General features: G+C 40.0%; 1 protein-coding gene across 7 annotated transcripts in view; it reads right to left on the reverse strand.

Moving 5' to 3' along the window:
- The window catches only part of KAT2B (lysine acetyltransferase 2B), a 102,369-nt gene that overhangs the window by 67,838 nt on the left and 14,307 nt on the right, over positions 1–20,224 (reverse strand). For 5 of the 7 annotated variants that reach the window (XM_072726745.1, XM_072726743.1, XM_072726740.1 and 2 more), the window contains exon 2: positions 1,120–1,246. Coding sequence is in view for 4 of the 7 variants with exons in the window: in XM_072726743.1 (XP_072582844.1) it covers positions 1,120–1,246 (127 nt within the window). In the remaining 3 variants the exon portion in view is untranslated. Of the gene's footprint in view, positions 1–1,119; positions 1,247–1,374; positions 1,709–20,224 lie in introns of those variants that run through there. The other 2 variants (XM_072726742.1, XM_072726744.1) reach the window with 2 other exon arrangements.

Raw genomic sequence — 20,224 nt, forward strand, 5'->3', positions numbered from 1 at the left:
CACCAGTTATACAACGATGTAATTATTAGTGTGCTTATTTCTTTTGAGAGATCACTGTTCTCGATTTCCTTTCTCAGAAAGTCTAGTGCAGTAACTTCCAGGGAAGATCACATTATCTACTTTTTTGCTCTACAAGTATTGAAATACTCTCCAACTGAGTACAAAATAAAATTAATTCAGACTTGGCCTGACACCATGCTACCTTGAAGGCTGATGCTGTATCATTTGATATCACCAGGAAGATTGAGAGATGATGTCAAAAGAAGGCGCCGACTTAGAAAGGGTGAGGGGGAAAAGCCACTTCATTGAGAATGTTCTACATGGAGCAATACTGGACAGTAAACAGGAGAGAGATGTTCTATAGGAGACTAGATAACTAAAGGTGGAAAAGTAAGTATAATATGCCAAGATGATCCTGTATGAACTAGAATTTTAATATCTAGGGAAAGCTACCCGTTAACTTTTATCTACTCCAACCAAAGACAATTTTAAAAATTTTATCTTAAAACTTGTATCAGGACAAGAACATATTAGCACAGTCCCATTGAGTAACTCTGGCAGTCTATCTTGCCAAACTGACAATGATTATCTTGCAGGGATAGAGATAAGAAAGTTGAAAGGGAAAACACAAGTAAACATTCACCAAGCACAACCCCAGTGAAGAAAGAGCTACCAGAAGCAGGAAACTAAAGAATATAAAGATAAAATGTAGCACTTTCAGAAAGTTCAGGGAATCAGAAAATAAAATAATAGTAGTAACACTTAGACAAAGAACCAGTTGGTTGAGCTTTCTACCCTGGAGATCAAAGACCCTCAGGCCCCCATCAGAATGAATCAGGACACGATACACTTCATTCTAGCTCAGTTGTCCTGTTTCATCTTATCTGGCAATCCCCCAGTCGAAGCCAGCTCTTAGGGAAAAGGGGAAGAGATGGATAAGGAGTCAGTGCAAACAGTGCAGGGCTTGTCTCCCATAAGTAAATTCATGAGACTAAATAGACTCTTTTGTTACTGCCTCGCTTAGAGGTAAATAGCATGCAAGTTTGGCTAACACACAGAATTCAGCAAGTTAGAACTTTCAGGCAACATTAAAGTTCCCTTGAAGATTTAGGAACTCACCTAGGGCATGGCTACAACTCCGGCAGGATTCTGTTAGACTGACGATTATTTGCTGCAGATCAGCTCTGGGGGGAGTGGGAGAAGGGTTGGGATTTTTCCAGCCATTACATTTACAAGACTCCTCGGCCTGAAAAAGGAATAGAGAGAAAATTAGGGAACAGCCAGCAATGGGCTCAATGCTTTACACAAGATCAATACACACTAGTTATAAGACAGCTCCCCTCCCCATTCCTGACTAATTTCCTACATACGCACAAGAAACAAAAACAGAGAAAAAGGCAAAGAGGCTGTTTGATCTAGACATTTCAGTTTTTGATGTCTTTTTGTTGGTTTCCTTTCTGCTGGCTGGAATCCGAGAACTGCAGCTTACACAGCCACCCCGTGCCCTTTACTACCATTGCCCCCAAGCAAATGTCCTTGGAGTGGTGAGTTCCAAGAGAGTCCATCCATAAAGCTTGCCAAGGTGACAAGCCACACTGTCCTGATGTCCCTGGAACACAGCTGGGGCCTCAGCCATTACTGAGCCTTTAGCACTTGAAGGCCCCAGCTGCAACTCTGCCCCATGGACCAGAAGGGAAACTCGCCAAACTGAGGAAGTTAGCAATCTCAGGGACACGAGGAGGGACACACCCAGCTAAAGCCACATTTGCTGGCTCCTCCGGGTCCTTAGTAGGCTCCCAGTTTTAGAAATGGAGAGGGCCTCACAGCGCAGTCTGGGGTTTCCATCTAGGATACTTCTCAGGTTCCTTGTACTAGAACACCAGTATGTATTATTTTAGCAACGCTTACTAGAAATCTTCCCTATTCTTCACATTTCCCTACCTTTTCTGAGAACACTGAATATGGTTTATGTTTTAGCCTTTTTGTGGTGACTTGGGTTATAAAGTGGAGGGCAAGGGCAGAAAGATATCAACTATTTTCTTTTTTTTTTTTTTGATATCAACTATTTTCAATCATAAAAATAACATGTAACATAGCTGACTGTGGGTAAGAGCTTTCTGCGTACACTGTCCAATATAGTAACCACGAGCTGCAATTGGCTGTTAAGCACATGATATATAGCCAGTCCAAACTGAAATATGCTGCAGATATAAAATATCAGATGTAGAAGGGTAATGTAAAAACAAATTGGTTACATGTTGAAACATTAATTTCACATTGGTTACATGCTAAAACATTAATATTTTAGATGCATAGAGTTAAATAAAAGATATTAAAATTCATTTGACCTGTTCATTTTTACTTTTTTTAATGGGGCTACTGAACATTTAAAATTACATATGCGGGGGATCCCTGGGTGGCTCAGAGGTTTGGCGCCTGCCTTTGGCCCAGGGCGCGATCCTGGAGACCCAGGATCGAATCCCACATCAGGCTCCCGGTGCATGGAGCCTGCTTCTCCCTCTGCCTATGTCTCTGCCTTGTCTCTGCCTCTCTCTCTCTCTGTATGACTATCATAAATAAATAATAAAAAAAAAAATAGGTTAAAATTACATATGCGGTTCACATGCTACTTCTCCTGAATAGCACTGGTCTAACAAAACAAATGGCACAGATTTTTGTGCTTTGGTTTTGAGTTAGATCTTTGATCACAGGTGTTCTCTCCCTGCTTCTTACCCTTCCCAGTCTCCAAACCCCATTGCAGATGGCTGAAGTTAGTAAAAGTCTGATGTATAGAAAATGACAGGATAGCTGCTACTTTAACCTCATGCAGAAAATTCTCCAAGACAGGGACAGTTTCTGAAAAGTGTATACATCTAGAAGAGTGAGAAAAGAAAGAATAAATAATTGGCAAAGGCAAGATGGCAGGTGAAAGAAGGAAAATATGTTTCTGAAGATAAGTCCCTATGCTTTTGAAGATAAGTCCTTTTCAGTAGGCCCTGCAAATGCTGGCAAGCCCAACCTGACTGCTTCTCACATTTTATCATAGTGAGGATGGAGAAGGCAAGAACAAAAACAGCAACTTAGTAGCACAAGCCCCAATGAGTAGTTCAAGTGACCCTCTTCGGTTTGGCCAGGCATCAGGCAGGACCTGACTGCTAACACCACTGCTCAGTTAACTAAGCTGAGCTGGACCTTGAAATTCCCTACTTCAAAGGATGAGCCATTCACTTCTTTAGAAATCAGAAAGCTCTCAAGGGCCATGTTTTTGAGAAGGACTCTCATGAGAACTTGCATCCAAGAAAGCATCCCTATAACCTTTGTAGGGATGGAGGAAACCACCCCTACTATGGACCACTCTTCTCCTAGCAGTGGCCTATCTTCTTCAAGGGACTCCCACAGCCTCTGGATTTTCTGAGTAGTTGGTCTGATTCAGCTACCCCCTTCCACAAAAGCCTTTGGTAAAAGAAAGAAAAATGATGACAACAGTCCCAACAAATCAATTAAATACAGTCGGACAAACCTAGAAGGAGAAACAGCAATGGCCCAAAACCTTTGAGTCTGTAGAACTAATTTCCAAGCCAAAGAACTACAATGAATATTGAATCATTTCATTCAACAGTATGTATTTAGGGCCTACTCTGTGCCAGGTACTTTTGCTAGGTATAGAAAGGAACAAATAAAGACCCTGCCCTTGGGGTGGTGATGGATTGGGGAAAATAGGCAACACAAATTTAACAAATTATATAGCATATTAGGAAGTGACAGTGCCAGGGAAAGAAAGATGAAGACATGTGTAAAGTGGGGGCTGAGGGGAAAGTAGAATCTGGGGAAATCTGAAGGGAAAGAGGGTAGAATCTGCAATTTTAAGTAGGCCTTTTTGAGAAAGTGGCAATATAGCAAAGACTTGAAGGAGCAAAGGGAGTTGACCATCAGATATATGGTGGAAGAACATCCCAGACAAGCAGAACAGCCAATGCAAAGTCAAGAGTCGTGGGCTTGCTCAACGGAGGGCAAAGGCCAGCATGACAAGAGCAAAATGAGCAAAAGAAAGAGCTGAGTTGGAAGTAGGAGGAATTCTACAAGGCCTCACAGGCAATTAGAAGGACTTTAACTTGGTTACTTGAACTGTCATCTCTCCTTACCCAACAGGACCCTCTAGTCTTGAAACAGGGATAGGAAGGGAACACCAGGACACAAGGCCAGATGTTTCCAAACTCATTTCTTTCTTTGATTTTTCTCCTTTCCTCATTTGTATAAAGACTCCTCATTTTCTCTTTTCCTTCAGCATTACTCACAGAGGCATCCATTTTTCTGTCACTAACTTATAGTAGCAAATCATCCTACTCCCCTTTTTTTAAAGATTGATTGATTGATTGATTGATTTATGATAGACATAGAGAGAGAGAGAGGCAGAGACACAGGAGGAGGGAGAAGCAGGCTCCATGCCGGGAGCCCGACGTGGGACTCGATCCCGGGACTCCAGGATCACACCCTGGGCCAAAGGCAGGCACTAAACCGCTGAGCCAATCCCCCATTCCTTTCATTTTTAATTTCCAATCCAGGACCAACTACGCATTCCGATACACAGGGAAGCACAATAATTAATCATACATTCCAGAATTTATAAATCCCTTTGATATCTAGATGGAAAGCAACTCTGATATCTTAGTCAATGCCCAACAAGAGAACACAGGATTCCCTGGAATTACCATAATGATGCCAAGTTGTCTAGGTAAGAGTATCATCACTTACTAAGGCCCAAGATTAACTTTAGGGCTAGAGATCCAGTGGGTAATAACTTCAGTTCAAAACCCCAGGAATTATGTAATCTGGGATTATGTCCTCATTCACCTAGGTAACCACATTAACTTCTTACAAAAGTGATAGATTTTGCATCTGGGCACATTAGCAATCACAGCCTAGGTCTGTGTGGGCCAGAATAAAACTACTCACAGCCAGCATTTATAACTCCAGATTATCAGTGACCCAGTGAGACATGAAGTTCCTCATTACAAGGAAGCTTGAGAAGCCAACTTGCCCTCAATCAATCAAGAAGCATTGTTGGCCTATGTACTCCACCTCTGCAAGAGCCATCAACCTTGAAAACAAAACACCACTTTGTGGTTCAAAGGTACGAGTCTATGGGTAAGAAATCTCTCCATATTGTGCTTGGGGTTGAAATCCATGGGATCGTACCATAGCTTTTCACTTAAGACACTGTTAGGAATGAATTATCTCAGAAGACAATGCTAACGGGGAATGTTTTCTCTGCATTTGGAGGCTGGGCGAGAAGAATGCAGAGGCAAAGTGAACTCTTCCCACTCTCTAATGTACTATTTATTTCTTCTTCAAACACTGAGAGCCTACTACATGTCAATCATAGGACCAGTTACCTCAGACACAACAAATTTCTGCAGAAATAAAAATCTAGGGGTGCCTGGGTGGCTCAGTCAGGTAAGTATCCGACTCTTGCTTTTGGCTCAGGTCATGATCATAGGGTCTAGGGATCAAGCCCCACATAAGGCTCTATGCTGAGCATGGAACCTGCTTAGGATTCTCTCCCTCTGCCCTGTGCATGAGTTATTTCTCTCAAAAGAAGATGAAGAAGGAGAAGGAGGAGGAGGAGGAGGAGGAAGAAGAAGGAGAAAGAAGAAGAGGAAGAAGAAGAAGAAGAGGAGGAGGAGGAGGCGGCGGCGGCGGCAGCAGCGGCAGAAGAGGAGGAGGAGGAGGAAGAAGAAGAAGAAAAATAATCTATACAGTGGTTCTCAACCTTTGAGGCATATTAGAATTACTGGGGATCTCCATTAAGCCTGATACCCACAACTGACCCCAGACTAATTAAATCAGGATCTCTGTAGATAGATCCAGGCATCAATATTTTAAGCTAGTGATTCCAATGTGTAGACAAAGTTGAGCATCTCTGATCTAAAAGGAAGGGTTATAGTAATGGATCCATGAAAAAAATGCTCACTTGGAGCACCTGGCTGACTCAGTTAGTAGAGCATGCAACCCTTGATCTTGGGGTTGCGAGTTCAAACCCCACCCTGGATGTGGAGATTACTTAAAAATAACATCTTAAACACAAACACACACACCCTAACTAGAGCACATCAGGAAGATCTCTACAGACAAGGAGCCCTTCAAATGGGATGAGAGGAGGGGAAGAACAGTTCATTTCAGAACAGAATATGTGTGCTTGGGAGCATACTTCTTATTCTTCACCTCCTGTCAAGTTAAATATGTAGGTGCCTGTGCTCTCCAAAACATGTTTATGTAATTTGAGACCAGTGGTACTGCCCTGAAGCTGGGTGATAGAGGAAAAAAGAGGCAGGTTAACACCTTCTCTGTGTCAGAATTTTCTAAGATTTTTACGAAGGGGATAAAAGAACATGTATAGTTTAAAATTCTAAAATCATCAGTATAAACAAATATAAAATTACTTTTTTTTAGAGCCTGTCCTGTATAGCTCTCTGCTTGTCCCTTGCTTTTTTTAGTCATGACACTTATCTTAAAAATTCAGCCTAAATTAAAAACCAAAGGTTGAGAACCAGTGGCCTAGGAGAGATAAGATTTTGATACTGAATCAAATAGGTGAATACTTGTGCCTCCTGAAGCTCTGCTCAGCAAATAGATTCCTGGAAATTTTCCCAGATAGTCGTGTGGAAAGAGACAAGACCTTCCTGCAGCAAAATCTATGAACTAGAACGTTCTTGCAGGCTCTACTGCCTTCCTTAGACTGTGGAGGAGCAAAGAGGCCAGGGATAGAGAAAAGGGGCCGGTGGAAAAATATGAAGTTTGAGGCTATCCGCCCTCATACAAGAGATTGGCCACCAACTCTGGGAAAGAGTTCTTTCTGAGCACTCTTGCAAGGGCTCTATCGCTTTCTCCACTGCCCCTCAACACCCTGCCCTCAACCAACCCACAGCAGCAACAGGAGAAGGAACACAGGCAAAACTGGGACAGCAAAATGTTTCAGCTTAGTTTGAAGTTGGTAGAAAAGCCTCAGGTGCTAGTATACAGCACAGTTGCTGTGGTCAAGAGGAAAGGACTTGTAGTTTCAGAAATACAGTTTCAAATCTCCAACACTCACTAGGTGAACCTAGGTGAATCACTTAACTTCTCCAAGCTTCCCAATCTATAAAGTGGGTTTTAAAATACCTATTTCAAAAAAATATATAAAATAAAATAAAATAAAATAAAATAAAATAAAATAAAATAAAATAAAATAAAATAAAAATAAAATACCTATTTCACAAGACTGTTAGGGCCTTAAGCAATTAATGTGGGTAGATACTGAATAAATGGTAGTAATAATGATAATATGGTAGGAGTACTCTGTTAGGTGAATGGTGAGGTCATGATGAACTATGACAATTAATACCTTAAAGAAAGGAAGGACCTGAGGATGCAACCAATGGAAGCAGTTTGAGGATACTGGCCCCAATTACTATGAAAGAGGCTACAGCTCTTACCTAACAAAAGACAGGACAGCTTACAATTTACCTAAAAAGTTATGCTCCTTAAAGAATAAATCAGCTCCATTTCCACTATAGGTGAGAGCAGTGGGAAGTCACTCAAAGGCTCACTGGGTGATCTTGGTGGACATTTTTAAAACAAGGCAGAGGTGAAGAGAAAGAGATGGCCAGATTACATATACACAATCACCTAGTAAGAATACAATATATCAAAACCTATGGGGTATGGTCAAGGCAACACTTTAAAGAAAACCATACATCCCTAAATGCATTTATGGGGAAAACGAAGATCAAAAATAAATCAACTATTCATTCAATAATCTAGAAAAAAAAGTAACAAACTCAAGAAAAATTGACAAAAGGAACTATGTTTAAAAAAAGGGGGGGGGGGGGAATCAATAACAAAATCACATACCTAACCAGTATAATAAATTATTGATTTTTGAAAAGACCATTAAAATAAACTCTTGGGGCACCTGGGTGGCTCGGTGGTTGAGCATCTGCCTTTGACTCAGGGCATGATCCTGGGGGTCCTGGGACTGAGTCCCATGTCGGGCTCCCTGCAGGGAGCCTGCTTCTCCCTTTGCCTATGTCTCTTACCCCTCTCTCTCCCTCTTTCTCTCTCTCGGTCTCTCATGAACGAATAAATAAAATCTTTAAAAAAATAAAAATAAAATAAAAATTTAAAAATAAACTTGATAATTCTAATGAAGGCGGGGGGGGAAAGAACAGTGAGAAAGGAGATAAAACTACAAACATACATTTATTTATTTATTTATTTATTTATAACTAAAATAAGTACTATAGGGGTGCCTGGGTGGCTCAGATGGTTGAGCATCCACCTTCAGCTCAGGTCATGATCTCCAGGTCCTAGGATCCAGCCAGCGTTGGGCTCTCAGCTCAGTATGGAGTCTACTTCTCCCTTTCCCTCTGCCTCTCTCCCTGCTTACACTCTCTGTCTCTGTCTCTCTCTCTCTCAAATGAATAAATTTAAAAAGCTATAAAAATAAAGTAAGTACTCTGCAGAACTTTATATCAATAAATATGTAAAACTAGATGAAACAAGTTACTTACTAGGAAAATATAAATCATCAAACCTGATTTAACTGGTAGTAAAGTTTTCTGACAACCCTAGAAGAAGATAATGAAAAGGTAAAGATCTAAAAAAGGCCCAGGATCAGATGTTTATATAGTTAAGTTTCAGTTAACTCTCAAGAATGATCCAAAATAAATATCATGTGAACCACATATAAAATTTTTAATTTTTTTAGTAGCCACATTTTAAAAAGTTAAAACAGTAAATTTAAGTAATAAAATTATTTAATATAACACATCTAAAATATTACCATTTAGACATGTAATAAGAATTTAAAAATTAAAAAAAAGAATAAAACATTACTAATAAAACATTCTACATATTTTTTACACTAAGTCTTCAAAATCCAAGGCATACATGACAGCACATTTCAATTCAGACGAGTCATATATCAGGTGCTCGATGGTCATCTGTAGCTAGTGGCTACCATAGTGGACAGCAGGGGACCACATTATTCCTTTGAACTGTAAATTGTTTCAGAGCATTAGACAAAGATGAAAAATTCTTGTCATTCTATGGATCCAGCATAACCCTGACACAAAAACAAAGATAGCAAAAACACTGAAAAAGTCACTAGCCCAATATCACAACAAAAAAAGAAAACTGAAATAAAATATCTGCAAATTAAATCCAACAGTACAAAATTAAAGTCATGTATTTTTTTTTTTTTAAATAGGATTTTTTTTTTTTAAGTTTATTTATTTATTTATGATAGTTACAGAGAGAGAGAGAGGCACAGACACAGGCAGAGGGAGAAGCAGGCTCCATGCACCAGGAGCCTGACGTGGGATTCGATCCTGGGTCTCCAGGATCGTGCCCCGGGCGAAAGGCAGGCGCCAAACCACTGCGCCACCCAGGGATCCCAAGTCATGTATTTTAACTGGCACATAATAACTAAGTAAAGTTTATTACAAGAATGCACAGATAATCATTTTAAACAAATTATTTTAACAAATTAAGAAAAAACAATTACAATTGATGTCAAAAAAGCTTATCAATTTCTGATTTTTAAAAATAGCAAATTTGCCATAGAAGAAAATTATCTGTTTTTTTTTTTTTAAGATTTTATTTATTTATTCATGATAGACAGACAGAGGCAGAGACACAGGCAGAGGGAGAAGCAGGCTCCACGCAGGGAGCCCAACGCGGGACTCGATCCCGGGACTCCAGGATCGCACCCCAGGCCAAAGGCAGGCACCAAACCACTGAGCCACCCAAGGATCCCAGAAGAAAATTATCTTAACTTGAAAACAAACATTATACTAAATAGACACACGTTCCTATTATAGTTACCAAAACAAAGAAGCTCTCATTACGTCTACTGTTCAACACTGTCCCGGAAGTACACAAAAACTATAAAAATTGCTATACAATTCTTAGAGATTATCAAAACTTTTATAAAGAAAGCAATAAATTGGCTGGATAATAAGATCAACATATATAACTCAGCAAATTTTCTTTATATCAGCAATATATATCAACCCCTGGTAAACGTAACAGGAAAAAAATCATCCTAATAGCAAAAGCCATCAAATACTTAGGAAAAATCTTTGAGGAGATGAATACTAATGGCCAATAAACCTACAAAAATTGGTCAAAGTAACTAGTAATGAAGAAATGAAAAATTAAAGGCCCTGTGCATATATCCTCAGACTAATTAAATTGGCAAAAATAAATAAATAAAAGGTTGACGCTGATATCTAAAGGTGACCAAGATGTGAGGAAACACACACCCTCATATATCATGTGTGGGAAGAGACACTGGTACAGCCTTTCAGAAACCAAACTGCAATGTTCATGGCTCTTTGGCCCAACTGCACTACTTGGAAGTTTTCCTACAGAAATACTCACATGTGCTCGATACTTGTATACCGTTTATTAGAGCAAAAGAAAAATATACATCAGGTAAAATGTGATCAATAAAAGAATTTATTAAACTATAGAGGTGTGTACTACAGACTATTTTGCCACCTTTATCCATATGGCTGTGTAGGCTTGGAACCTCTTTAGGTCCTAGTAAAAGGCTGAAAAAGCAAACTATAGAACAATACAAAGCGTAATCCAATATCTCTTATTTAAAAAATAAGTGAATAGGCAATTTAAACATATATGTATTTGGATATACAGAGAAATGAGACATATAGACTTATGGGAAGAGGAAGAGAGACATTCACGTTGTACTTTATATTCTTCTATTACGGTATTCATATTCATGGGTTGTTAATTTTCTTTAACATTAATTCATCTGAGAAGAGATCGTAATTCCAGAAAAATTCCAACAACAGTAACAGGCTCAGTATAAATCAGTTGTGGGGGAGGAAGGGTAGAAACCACATCCTTATCACAAACCACATTTAAGAATTCAAAGATCCAAATTTTTTTCCCTGTGGGGTTGCTAATAAAACCCTTTACTGAGGTCCAAGCCAAAATGTAACAAGCCTGCAATTCTTGGAGAAGACAATATAGATTTCCTAGAGATATAAATCTTAAATTCACTATTGCAACAGACTTAGAGTCATCAGCCCAGAAAGAAAAAAGTTTATTCCCCTTCTTGTCTTAACATGACAAGAGAAGAATGGCTGTGTTCATGGGGGGCTGAAAATGGGTCACAGATCTCATGGCAGAGAGACTGTTGAATAATAAAGACTTATATTGCCCTTCCTAATAAAAAACGTTACATCCCAAATATTAACCGCACTTGTTTATTAATAAGCTACTTGCCATAGAAGTGCTTAATGAATTCAACGAACAATAAACACTTAAAAATGTAACTGAATAAAGGACTTTTCTTTCAGAACTGGCTCACTTTGCTTCCCCCGCTGAGTCCTGGGATCCCAGTAGCTTTCACAATGTAGACTTTTATTTCCTTTGTTCGGAACAACTGAGACTTTCTCCAAATAAATAGAAATTCCCTGAAAACTAATAAGATGATAAAAGGACAGAGAGCGCAAAGGAGAGAGGAAGAAAATACAGGCAAAACACTGAAAAGTATAAACGTTTTGTCAGCCCCACGGCACTGCCACTGTGCTGGTCAGTATGTGGCAGCCAGTCACAAATGGGTATCCTGTCTTCAAAAGGTAGCAGGTCCAAGGTGAGATGCTTTGTTAAGTGTAAAATAAACACCAGATTCCAAAGGCTTAGTGTCAAAAACAAAAGAATGTTAAAATATCTAAGAATTATTTTCTATTGATTACATGTTATAATGATATTGTGGAATATTAGGTTAAAGAATGTATTAGAATTAATAAAATTCAATGGTTGGTTTTTCTTTTTTAATGTGTTGGGGTGAGATGAACAGTGCTCCCCTAAGTGCATGTTCATTGGAACCCTAGATAGGCTCTTTTTGAAAATTGATATGATTTTTTTGTAGATATGATTTACTTAAGGATATGGAGATGAAATTACCCAAGACTTAATCTGGGCCCTAAAACCAATAACTGGTGCTTTTATAAAAGAAAGGAGAGAGAGATTTGAACCAAGTCAGACACACAGGCCATGTGAAGACAGAGGCAAACACTGGACTTCTGCATCTATACACCAAGGAATGCCAATGACTGCCAAGAGGCAAGAAAGGATTCTTCTGAGAGCCTTCAGAGGAAGTATGGCCCTGCTGACATCTTGATTTCAGACCACTGGCCTCCAACACTGTGAATAAGGCAAGTTTCTGTTGCTTAAAACTCACCTTGTTGGTGATAATTTGTCACAGCAGTCCTAGGAAACTATTACATGTAGCTACTAGAAAATGCTGAGTTACATATGTAGCTCATATTCTATTTCTATTAGACATCACTACACTAGAGTTTAAGAGGATTCTATCCTCCAAAACCCAAGTCTTTGCTATGGACCCTAACAGCTTATGCCTAGAATAGTCCCAACATTTCCTAAGTGGATCTAAGTAGTTCAGGTTATACCTCTCCGAGATATCTGGAAATTCCTTGAGCTTGGCTCACTTGTTTCAGGATATTTTTTTTTTTTTTGGTAGGAAATACAAAGTACTTCCTACATGTGTACATTCACCATGGGACACTTGGAAATCTAAGTGCACAAAAATTTTAATAAGTGTGGGACTTCTTGCCCAATTTACTAAAGAGTACATGCTAAGTCCTTTACAAAACATTCAATGCCAGTATCCTTGACTGCCAGCAAAGCACCTTCTGCCACGTGATCCAAGCCACAGCCCCTATGCCCTCTGCCTTGGCCTTTATATCTATCATTTATCTCCTTTCCAGAAGTGCAGGCCCAGCCCTGTTCTTCCAGGTAAAGAGGTTTTCCTTCAAAACACCTTTCCCATCTCTCCTTAATTAGGCAAGACAGCTGCTAGCTACAGGAACTCCCAAGGGGATTGGCCTTGCAGCTTTAACAAAGTACCAGCTGAAGGACAACCTTTTAGGGAGAGCGCTGCCAAGCCAATTACTGCAGCAGCTAGCAACCTGGGCACGAAGAGGGGAAAGCTGCCCCGATGACTTCATCTCCCCCAGGAGCACGTCTCTGCAGACATGGGAGAACCAAGAAAGAAGCAAAGGCCACTGGATTGCTCCAACAGGCCCGGGATAAGAATGGGTTTGCCCCCGTAGAATCCAGGGTTAAATGGCAACAGCCCTTGTTGTAGTGTGCAGAAGCCAGGACAGAGGATGAGGAAGAAACTGAACTGGATAAACAGGCGATCGTGGCTCAGATGACAGACAGATGAGGGAGCAGAGTTCTTACAGTTCACTCAGTGTCGATGAGATGGGTGTGAAGATATTTGGGTGACATCCAGAGGAACAAGAGAAAGACAGCCAAGCTGACTCACAGGATTCAGTCATGCTTAAAACGCTGGGAAGTCCTATTTGCTGGAAAACTTAACCCAGTGACAGGGATGTCCCACAGCAAGAACACACTGAAGGGAAATTTATGGTTTGTAAAACTGTGAATCCAACATTTATTAAGCCCCTCAAGTGAGAAAAACACTTGTACACTTGTTCTTATCCTGTATTTGGAAGGTATTCATTATTCAGAAGAGGAAGCTGAGGCTCTAAGATGTTAAGAGATTTGCCTGAACTTTTTCAGTCTTCTTCTGCAAAAAGCCTTGAGTATATTCAGGCCGTTAACTGGAGTCCCGTGGTTGTGTGTGGAGGTCTTCACTCTATCTAACTACCTCTCTGCCCCATGTTAGACAAAAGTAGAATGTTTAAAAGTCAACACCAAAATCATTACAAGATACAATGGCTCGAGGATGGCTATAATCAATAGCCATATAATCTGTCAGATAATAGTAAATGTTGACAAGGATGTAGAGAAATGGGAAACTTCAAACACTGTTGGAGAGGATGTAAAATAATAGCCAAAGTCGAAAAGAGTTTGGTGGTTTTGTAAAAAGTTAAACATAGACCAATGGAATAGAATAGAGAGCCCAAAAATAAACCTTCACATAAAAATCAAGTGATTTTCCAAGACCATTCAATGGAAAGGACAGTTTTTTCAACAAATGCCGTTAGAAAAACCAGATACTCACTTGCAAAAGAACGAAGTGGTTCAAGCCCAGCCTCATACCATACACAAAAATAAACTCCAAATCCATCAAGGACTTAAGTCTAAAACCTAAACCAATGGAATTCTTAAAAGAAAACAGGAAGAGCTTCATGACATTGAAATTTGGCAATGATTTCTTGATAGGACACTGAAAACACATGCAACAGAAAAAAAATAAACTGGATTTAGCCAAAATTAAAAACTTTGGTGCATCAAAGAATACAATCAATAGAACACAACTCACAGAATTTAAAAAAAAAAAAAAAAAACGCTGCCAATCAAATACCTGGTAAAGGGTTAATATTCAGACTATATAAAGAACTCCTACAACTCCGCAACAAAATAATATACAACCCAATTTTTAAAAAATGGGCAAAAGATATGAATAGACATTTCTCCAAAGACATACAAATAATCAAATAAATACATAAAAAGATACTCAAAATCACTAATCACTAGGAAAATGCAAATACAAACCACAGTGAGATATCCCCTCATACTCAATAGGACAGCTATTAACAGAAACACAGAAAACAACAAGTGTTGGTGAGGATGTAGAGAAATAGGAACCTTTGTGCATTATTGGTGGAAAGGAAAATTGGTCAGGCACTATGAAAAAGTTATGACAGTTCCTCAAAATATTAAAAATAGAATTACCATATGATCTAGCAATTCCACTTCTGGGAATATACCCAAAAGAATTGAAAGCAGGAACTTATATATTTAAGTTCACAACCCTAGTTCACAAAAACATTTATAAAAACCAAAAGATAGAAGCAACCCAAGTGTCCACTGACAGAAAATGGATAAACTGTAGTATATGAATACAAGAGAATACACTATTCAGCCTTAAAAAATAAAAGAAATTCTAACACGTGTTTCAACATGGATGAGCCTTGAGGACAGTATGTTAGGTAAAATAAGCCAGTCAAAAAATGAAAAATACTGTATGGTTCCACTTGTATGAGGTACCTAGCATAGACAGATCACAGAAAGTCAGTAGGATTGTAATGCTTGCCAAGAGATGAAAGGAAGGAGGAATGAGAATTATTGTTTAATGGGTATAAAATTTCAGTTTGGAAAGATGATATGAGTTTGTAGATAGTGATAGTTGCACAACAATATGAGTTTCTTTTCCTTTTTTTTTAAAGATTTTATTTATTTATTTGAGTGTCCACGAGTGGGGATACAGGCAGAAGGACAAGCGGACTTCTCACTGAGCGTGGAGTCTGACTATCCCAGGACCCTGAGATCATGACCTGAGCCAAAGTCAGACACTTAACTGACCAAGCCACCCAGTTATCCCAACAATCTGAGTTTCTTAATACTAATGAAGTATAACTTAAAAATGGTTAAGATGGTAAATTTTATGTGATGTGTATTTTACCACAACTTAAAAAAAATAAATGTTTTTAAAAGTTAAACATGAATGTACCACATGATCCCACAAACCCATTCCAAAGTATCTGTCCAAGAGAAATGAAATATATATCCATGCAAAGATTTGCACACAGATGTCCACTCAGTGTTATTCATGTCAGTTAGCCAAAAGGTGGAAAGCATCCAAATGTCCATCAACTGGTGAATATATAAACAAAACACGCCATATCCACACAGGGGAATATTATTTGGCATTAAAAAAGAATGAGATGCTGATTATATGCTATATGAATGAGCCCAAAAACATTATCCTAAGAAGCCAGTCCCATTCTGCATAATTCCATATATATGAATTCCAGAAAAGGCACTTCTATAGACATAGAAGTAGACTGAATAATCTGAGACTAAAATGCAAAGAGGCCTGACACCAAATGGACACAAGGATCTTTTGGGAGAAGTAGAAATCTAAAACTCAATTTCCTCAAAGTCGTTGAATCGTAAACTTAAAACCACAGACTTTTGGGGCATCCAATTATATCTCACTAAGGTTTTTTAAATTTTATTTATTTTTTTAAAGGTTTTATTTATTTATTCATGAGAGACACAGAGAGAGAGGCAGAGACATAGGCAGAAGGAGAAGCAGGCTCCCCACAGGGAGCCCAATATGGGACTCAATCCTAGGACCCTGGGATCATGACTTGAGCCAAAGGCAGATGCTCAGCCACTGAGCCACCCAAGTGTTCCTCACTAAAGTTTTTTTAAGGCAAGAACTGGGGCACCTGGGTGGCACAGTTGGTTGAGTGTCCAACTCTTGGTTTTGGCTCAGGTCAGCTTTGGTGGTGATCTCAGGGTCATGAGACCAAGCCCTGTGTTGAGCTCCAAATTCTCCATGGAGTTGGCTTACATCTCCCTCTTTCTCTGCCCCTCCTCTCTCTGCCCCTCCCCTCACTAAAATAAGTCGTTAAACATATAAAAATTAAAAAATTAAAAGGCAAGAAGGGCTAATTACTAATTATCACTTCAAACACAGGTCTTCTGCAAAGTTTCACCAAAACGCATCCCAAAATTGAGGTATGTTTTCTCCTCACAAATTAAAAAAAGCTTAATAAGCTACATTTGGGGGAAAGGAAAAAAAAAAAAAAAGGACCAGCAAATGGGGGCCTCCATCTTTGTCCTTTTCTAATCTAAAAAAGCAAAAGAAGTTAGTGTCTAGGTGGCTACGACCTCCACTGTCAGAATTTGTCTTGGCCAAAGAGAAATGATGGGAATAAGTCATTAAGTAGGTTGCCCTGCTTTTAAAATGAATGGAAACTTTGAAATAATTAAAACTTGCTAATAATACAGCCTTATCTGCTGGTGCTTCTTTTGGGCTCCTTCATTCAACACCCTTGACTTGCTGACATCCAACTTTCTGGCATGTTCACAGCTTCATTTGACCCTAACTGGAATCTAAATGGATTTCTATACAATGAATCTAGTTCCCCTCCTTGGATTGTAGTATAAACTGTAGGGTGCAGCCTCTGGACGGCAGGGGAGGGGAGACTGACTCATTCTGGAGGTGACAGAAAGGGAGTGAAAGCCAGGATGGAGGACAGGGGAGAGAACCAACATTCTCATTTGTCACTGTAGCAAGCTGCCTGAATTCTTCTGTTAATGGTGTGCATGTGTTACTCTGGGGGGGGGGGGGGGGGGGGGATCTTTTAATCCTATTTTATTTTTTATTTTTTTAAAGATTTAATTTATTTATTAATGAGAGAGAAAGAGACACAGGCAGAGAGAGAAGCAGGCTCCACCCAGAGCCCAACATGGGACTCATCCCAGGGCTCCAGGATCATGCCCTGGACCAAAGGCAGGCACCAAACCGCTGAGCCACCCAGGGGTCCCTTAATCCTATTTTAAAACACCACCACCGAAAGTCCCGGTAAGCTGTAGTGATCTCAATAAATTTGGAAGGGAACTGCTTTGGAAGCAATTTGAATAAATAATGTTCTTGTGATTGGAAGCAGTGCTTCTCAAACTTTAATCTGCCTCCAGATCACCTAGGAAATCTTAAAATGCAGATTCAGATTCAGTAAATCTAGGGTGGGGCCCAAGGTGCTACAGTTCTAAAAAGTTCCCAGCGGGACACCTGGGTGGCTCAGCAGTTGAGTGTCTGCCTTTGACTCAGGTCGTGATCCTGGGGTCCCAGGATCAAGTCCTGCATCAGGCTCTCTGCATGGAACCTGCTTCTCCCTCTGCCTGTGTCTCTGTCTCTCTTATTCTCTGTCTCTCATGAATGAATGAATGAATGAATGAATGAATGAATGAATAAATAAATAAATAAATAAATAAATCTTTTTAAGAAAAAAGTTCCCAGGTGAGACCCACACCCTAGTCACATGCTCCACCAACTGAGCCAGACAGGTGCCCCCAAAATCTGGGTATTTGGCCTAAGTGAAAAAGAGAAGGCGGGAGTGGGGGTGGGAGACAAATTTGCCTGGAATTGAAAGTAAAAACAGAAGTGGAAGGGAAGATAACTAGCATGGTAATTCAGACAGAAACATCTCTGAAGACATTAATGAACAGTGCCACTTTGGTCTGGAAAGTCACAAACCAAATACTGCAGAGTGGTCAAGGATAGAGGAGAATGGAAAATATGCCACGAGGAGATGACCCAGGTATAATTCAAATGCTGCTCTTCCAAGCTCTCCAAGACGACTCCAACATCAAATCAACAAAAAACCTTTCTGACCTCGCTGTCTGGAAGACAGCCTAGGCCTGGGCTAGAGCTCAGTCAGGAACCTCCCTCTTTATGCTAATTAATGAGGTCTGATGGAATCAAAAGCTCAACCCTCAGGCATTATCTAAAAAGGTGCTAAGTGACTCCAGCACTACCAAATGGCCTAGGGAGGGACCAGACCCTGCCTCACATCTGAGTCGCATCACCCAAACACACATCATCCCTGGAAGGGCCTCAAGAAGTCCTGACTGACACCAAGACCAAGAAACTGGTGCCCCAGAACCCTAAATCCAGGACAATCCCTGAATCTCTTCTAATATACACAGAATTAATCTCAGAGTTTATCGGTGAACTTGCCAACGCAGACAGCTCAGTCTTCAACACTGGAAAGACTTGTCAAACTGTTTGGCTGACACTGAGCAGGCCAGACAACCAGCTGACAGAATTTTTCACTCTTCGGTCTGTTGTTCTGGTACCAAGTCAGCTGGGATGAGCAAAATAAACAGCGCCATATATGTTGCTTCCTTGGACAGCTCACGTTCTCATGATATCCGTCATTATCCGGGCTGATGACTCGCCAATCCACATAACCAGCCCAACCTGCAAAGCAGAACTCCAGCCTGCATTCCCAACTGCCCACACCTGGCATCCCTGCCCAGGAAGCTTGCCCTAAACCCTAGAACCCCTTTGCAAATAACCTATTCCCTTCAATGGCATCCGCCTTTCTCCCAGCTCCTGAGGCTCAGTATATCTGAATTCATTGCCCTCACCCAAGGCCATCTGATTCCTCTTTCGAAATCTCTCCCAGATTTACACCTTCTCCATTCTCACTGGCGTGGCCCTGGGTCAGGCCTTGAATAGCCAGTTCGAAGAAACAGCTTTCTTCTCACTTTCAATACATCCCCACTCCCACTCCATCTAACAGGCATGGGACACATCACTCGCCTCTAAATGTCATCTAACAATGTCTAATATTTCTGCCCAATACTTTCCAAGGCAATTTTAGCCTACATCATCTTATTTTCCCCTCCCAATAACCCCACAGGACAAGTAATTCGATGCTTGCAGAAGGGGTGCGGCTTGCCTGAGTTACCCCAGCTGGCAAAGGAGCAAGGAGCCAAAACCAAAACCTAGAACTTTTCGCTGGCACTCTAAAATATCTTGGGTCTCCTCCTTCTTAAAGTGCAATGACTCACTATTATTAAATGACTTCAGTCCAAAATGGTCTACCTGAAACTCAAGACTTTCTATCGACAGGTTTCTTCTTTACCCAGAGAGAGGTTCCTATTTTCCCCCCAATTTGTGTATTTGTTTTTCCTTTTTCTTCAATTTGGCTGGTCTCTTTATTAAGATCAGCAGTTATTATTTAGCTCTACTTTTAACTGTAATAGTAGCTACTATTTTTTTTGAGCACTTAGCATATTCCAGATACTAAACCAAACTGCCAAGTGGATTATCTCATTTTATTATCAAAACAAAACTTAACTATTAAAAGACACACCTAATTTACCACATCCAGGAAAAGGACTCTTGATTCTCATCCACTCTAAAGCTGCCTCTCTTGTGGTCCTGCCCAACCTCGTAAATGGAGGTTTCCATCCTTTCCATTGCTCAAGCCAAAATCCTAGATATTAGATTCATTTCTTTTTCTCACTGCCACCTCCCACCACAAATCAAGTCCTGTTGCCTTCACACTCATAATATTGCCCCAAACTAGCTATTTTCACCCTCTCCACTGTCATCACCCACACGCCAGCCATCACCCACTTACACCCACACTGCAGTAACTTCAACTAGCCCTCTTTTTTTTCTCTTGTACACTGTACTCTTCTCAAAGCAGTGAAAGGGGATGCCTTAAAACCCAAATCTTATCTGAATCCATCTGAAACAGCCCAGATGCCCAACAGCAGGTGAACGGATAAACAAACTTGTATATCCATACAGTGGAATACCTCTCAGCAATAAGAAGAAATTAACCACTGATGCATCTAACATGCGTGAATCTCAAAAATACTACACTGAGTGAAAAAATAAGAGTATGTA

The sequence above is a fragment of the Vulpes vulpes genome, chromosome 11, assembly GCF_048418805.1.
Source record: "Vulpes vulpes isolate BD-2025 chromosome 11, VulVul3, whole genome shotgun sequence".
Lineage (NCBI taxonomy): Eukaryota > Metazoa > Chordata > Mammalia > Carnivora > Canidae > Vulpes > Vulpes vulpes.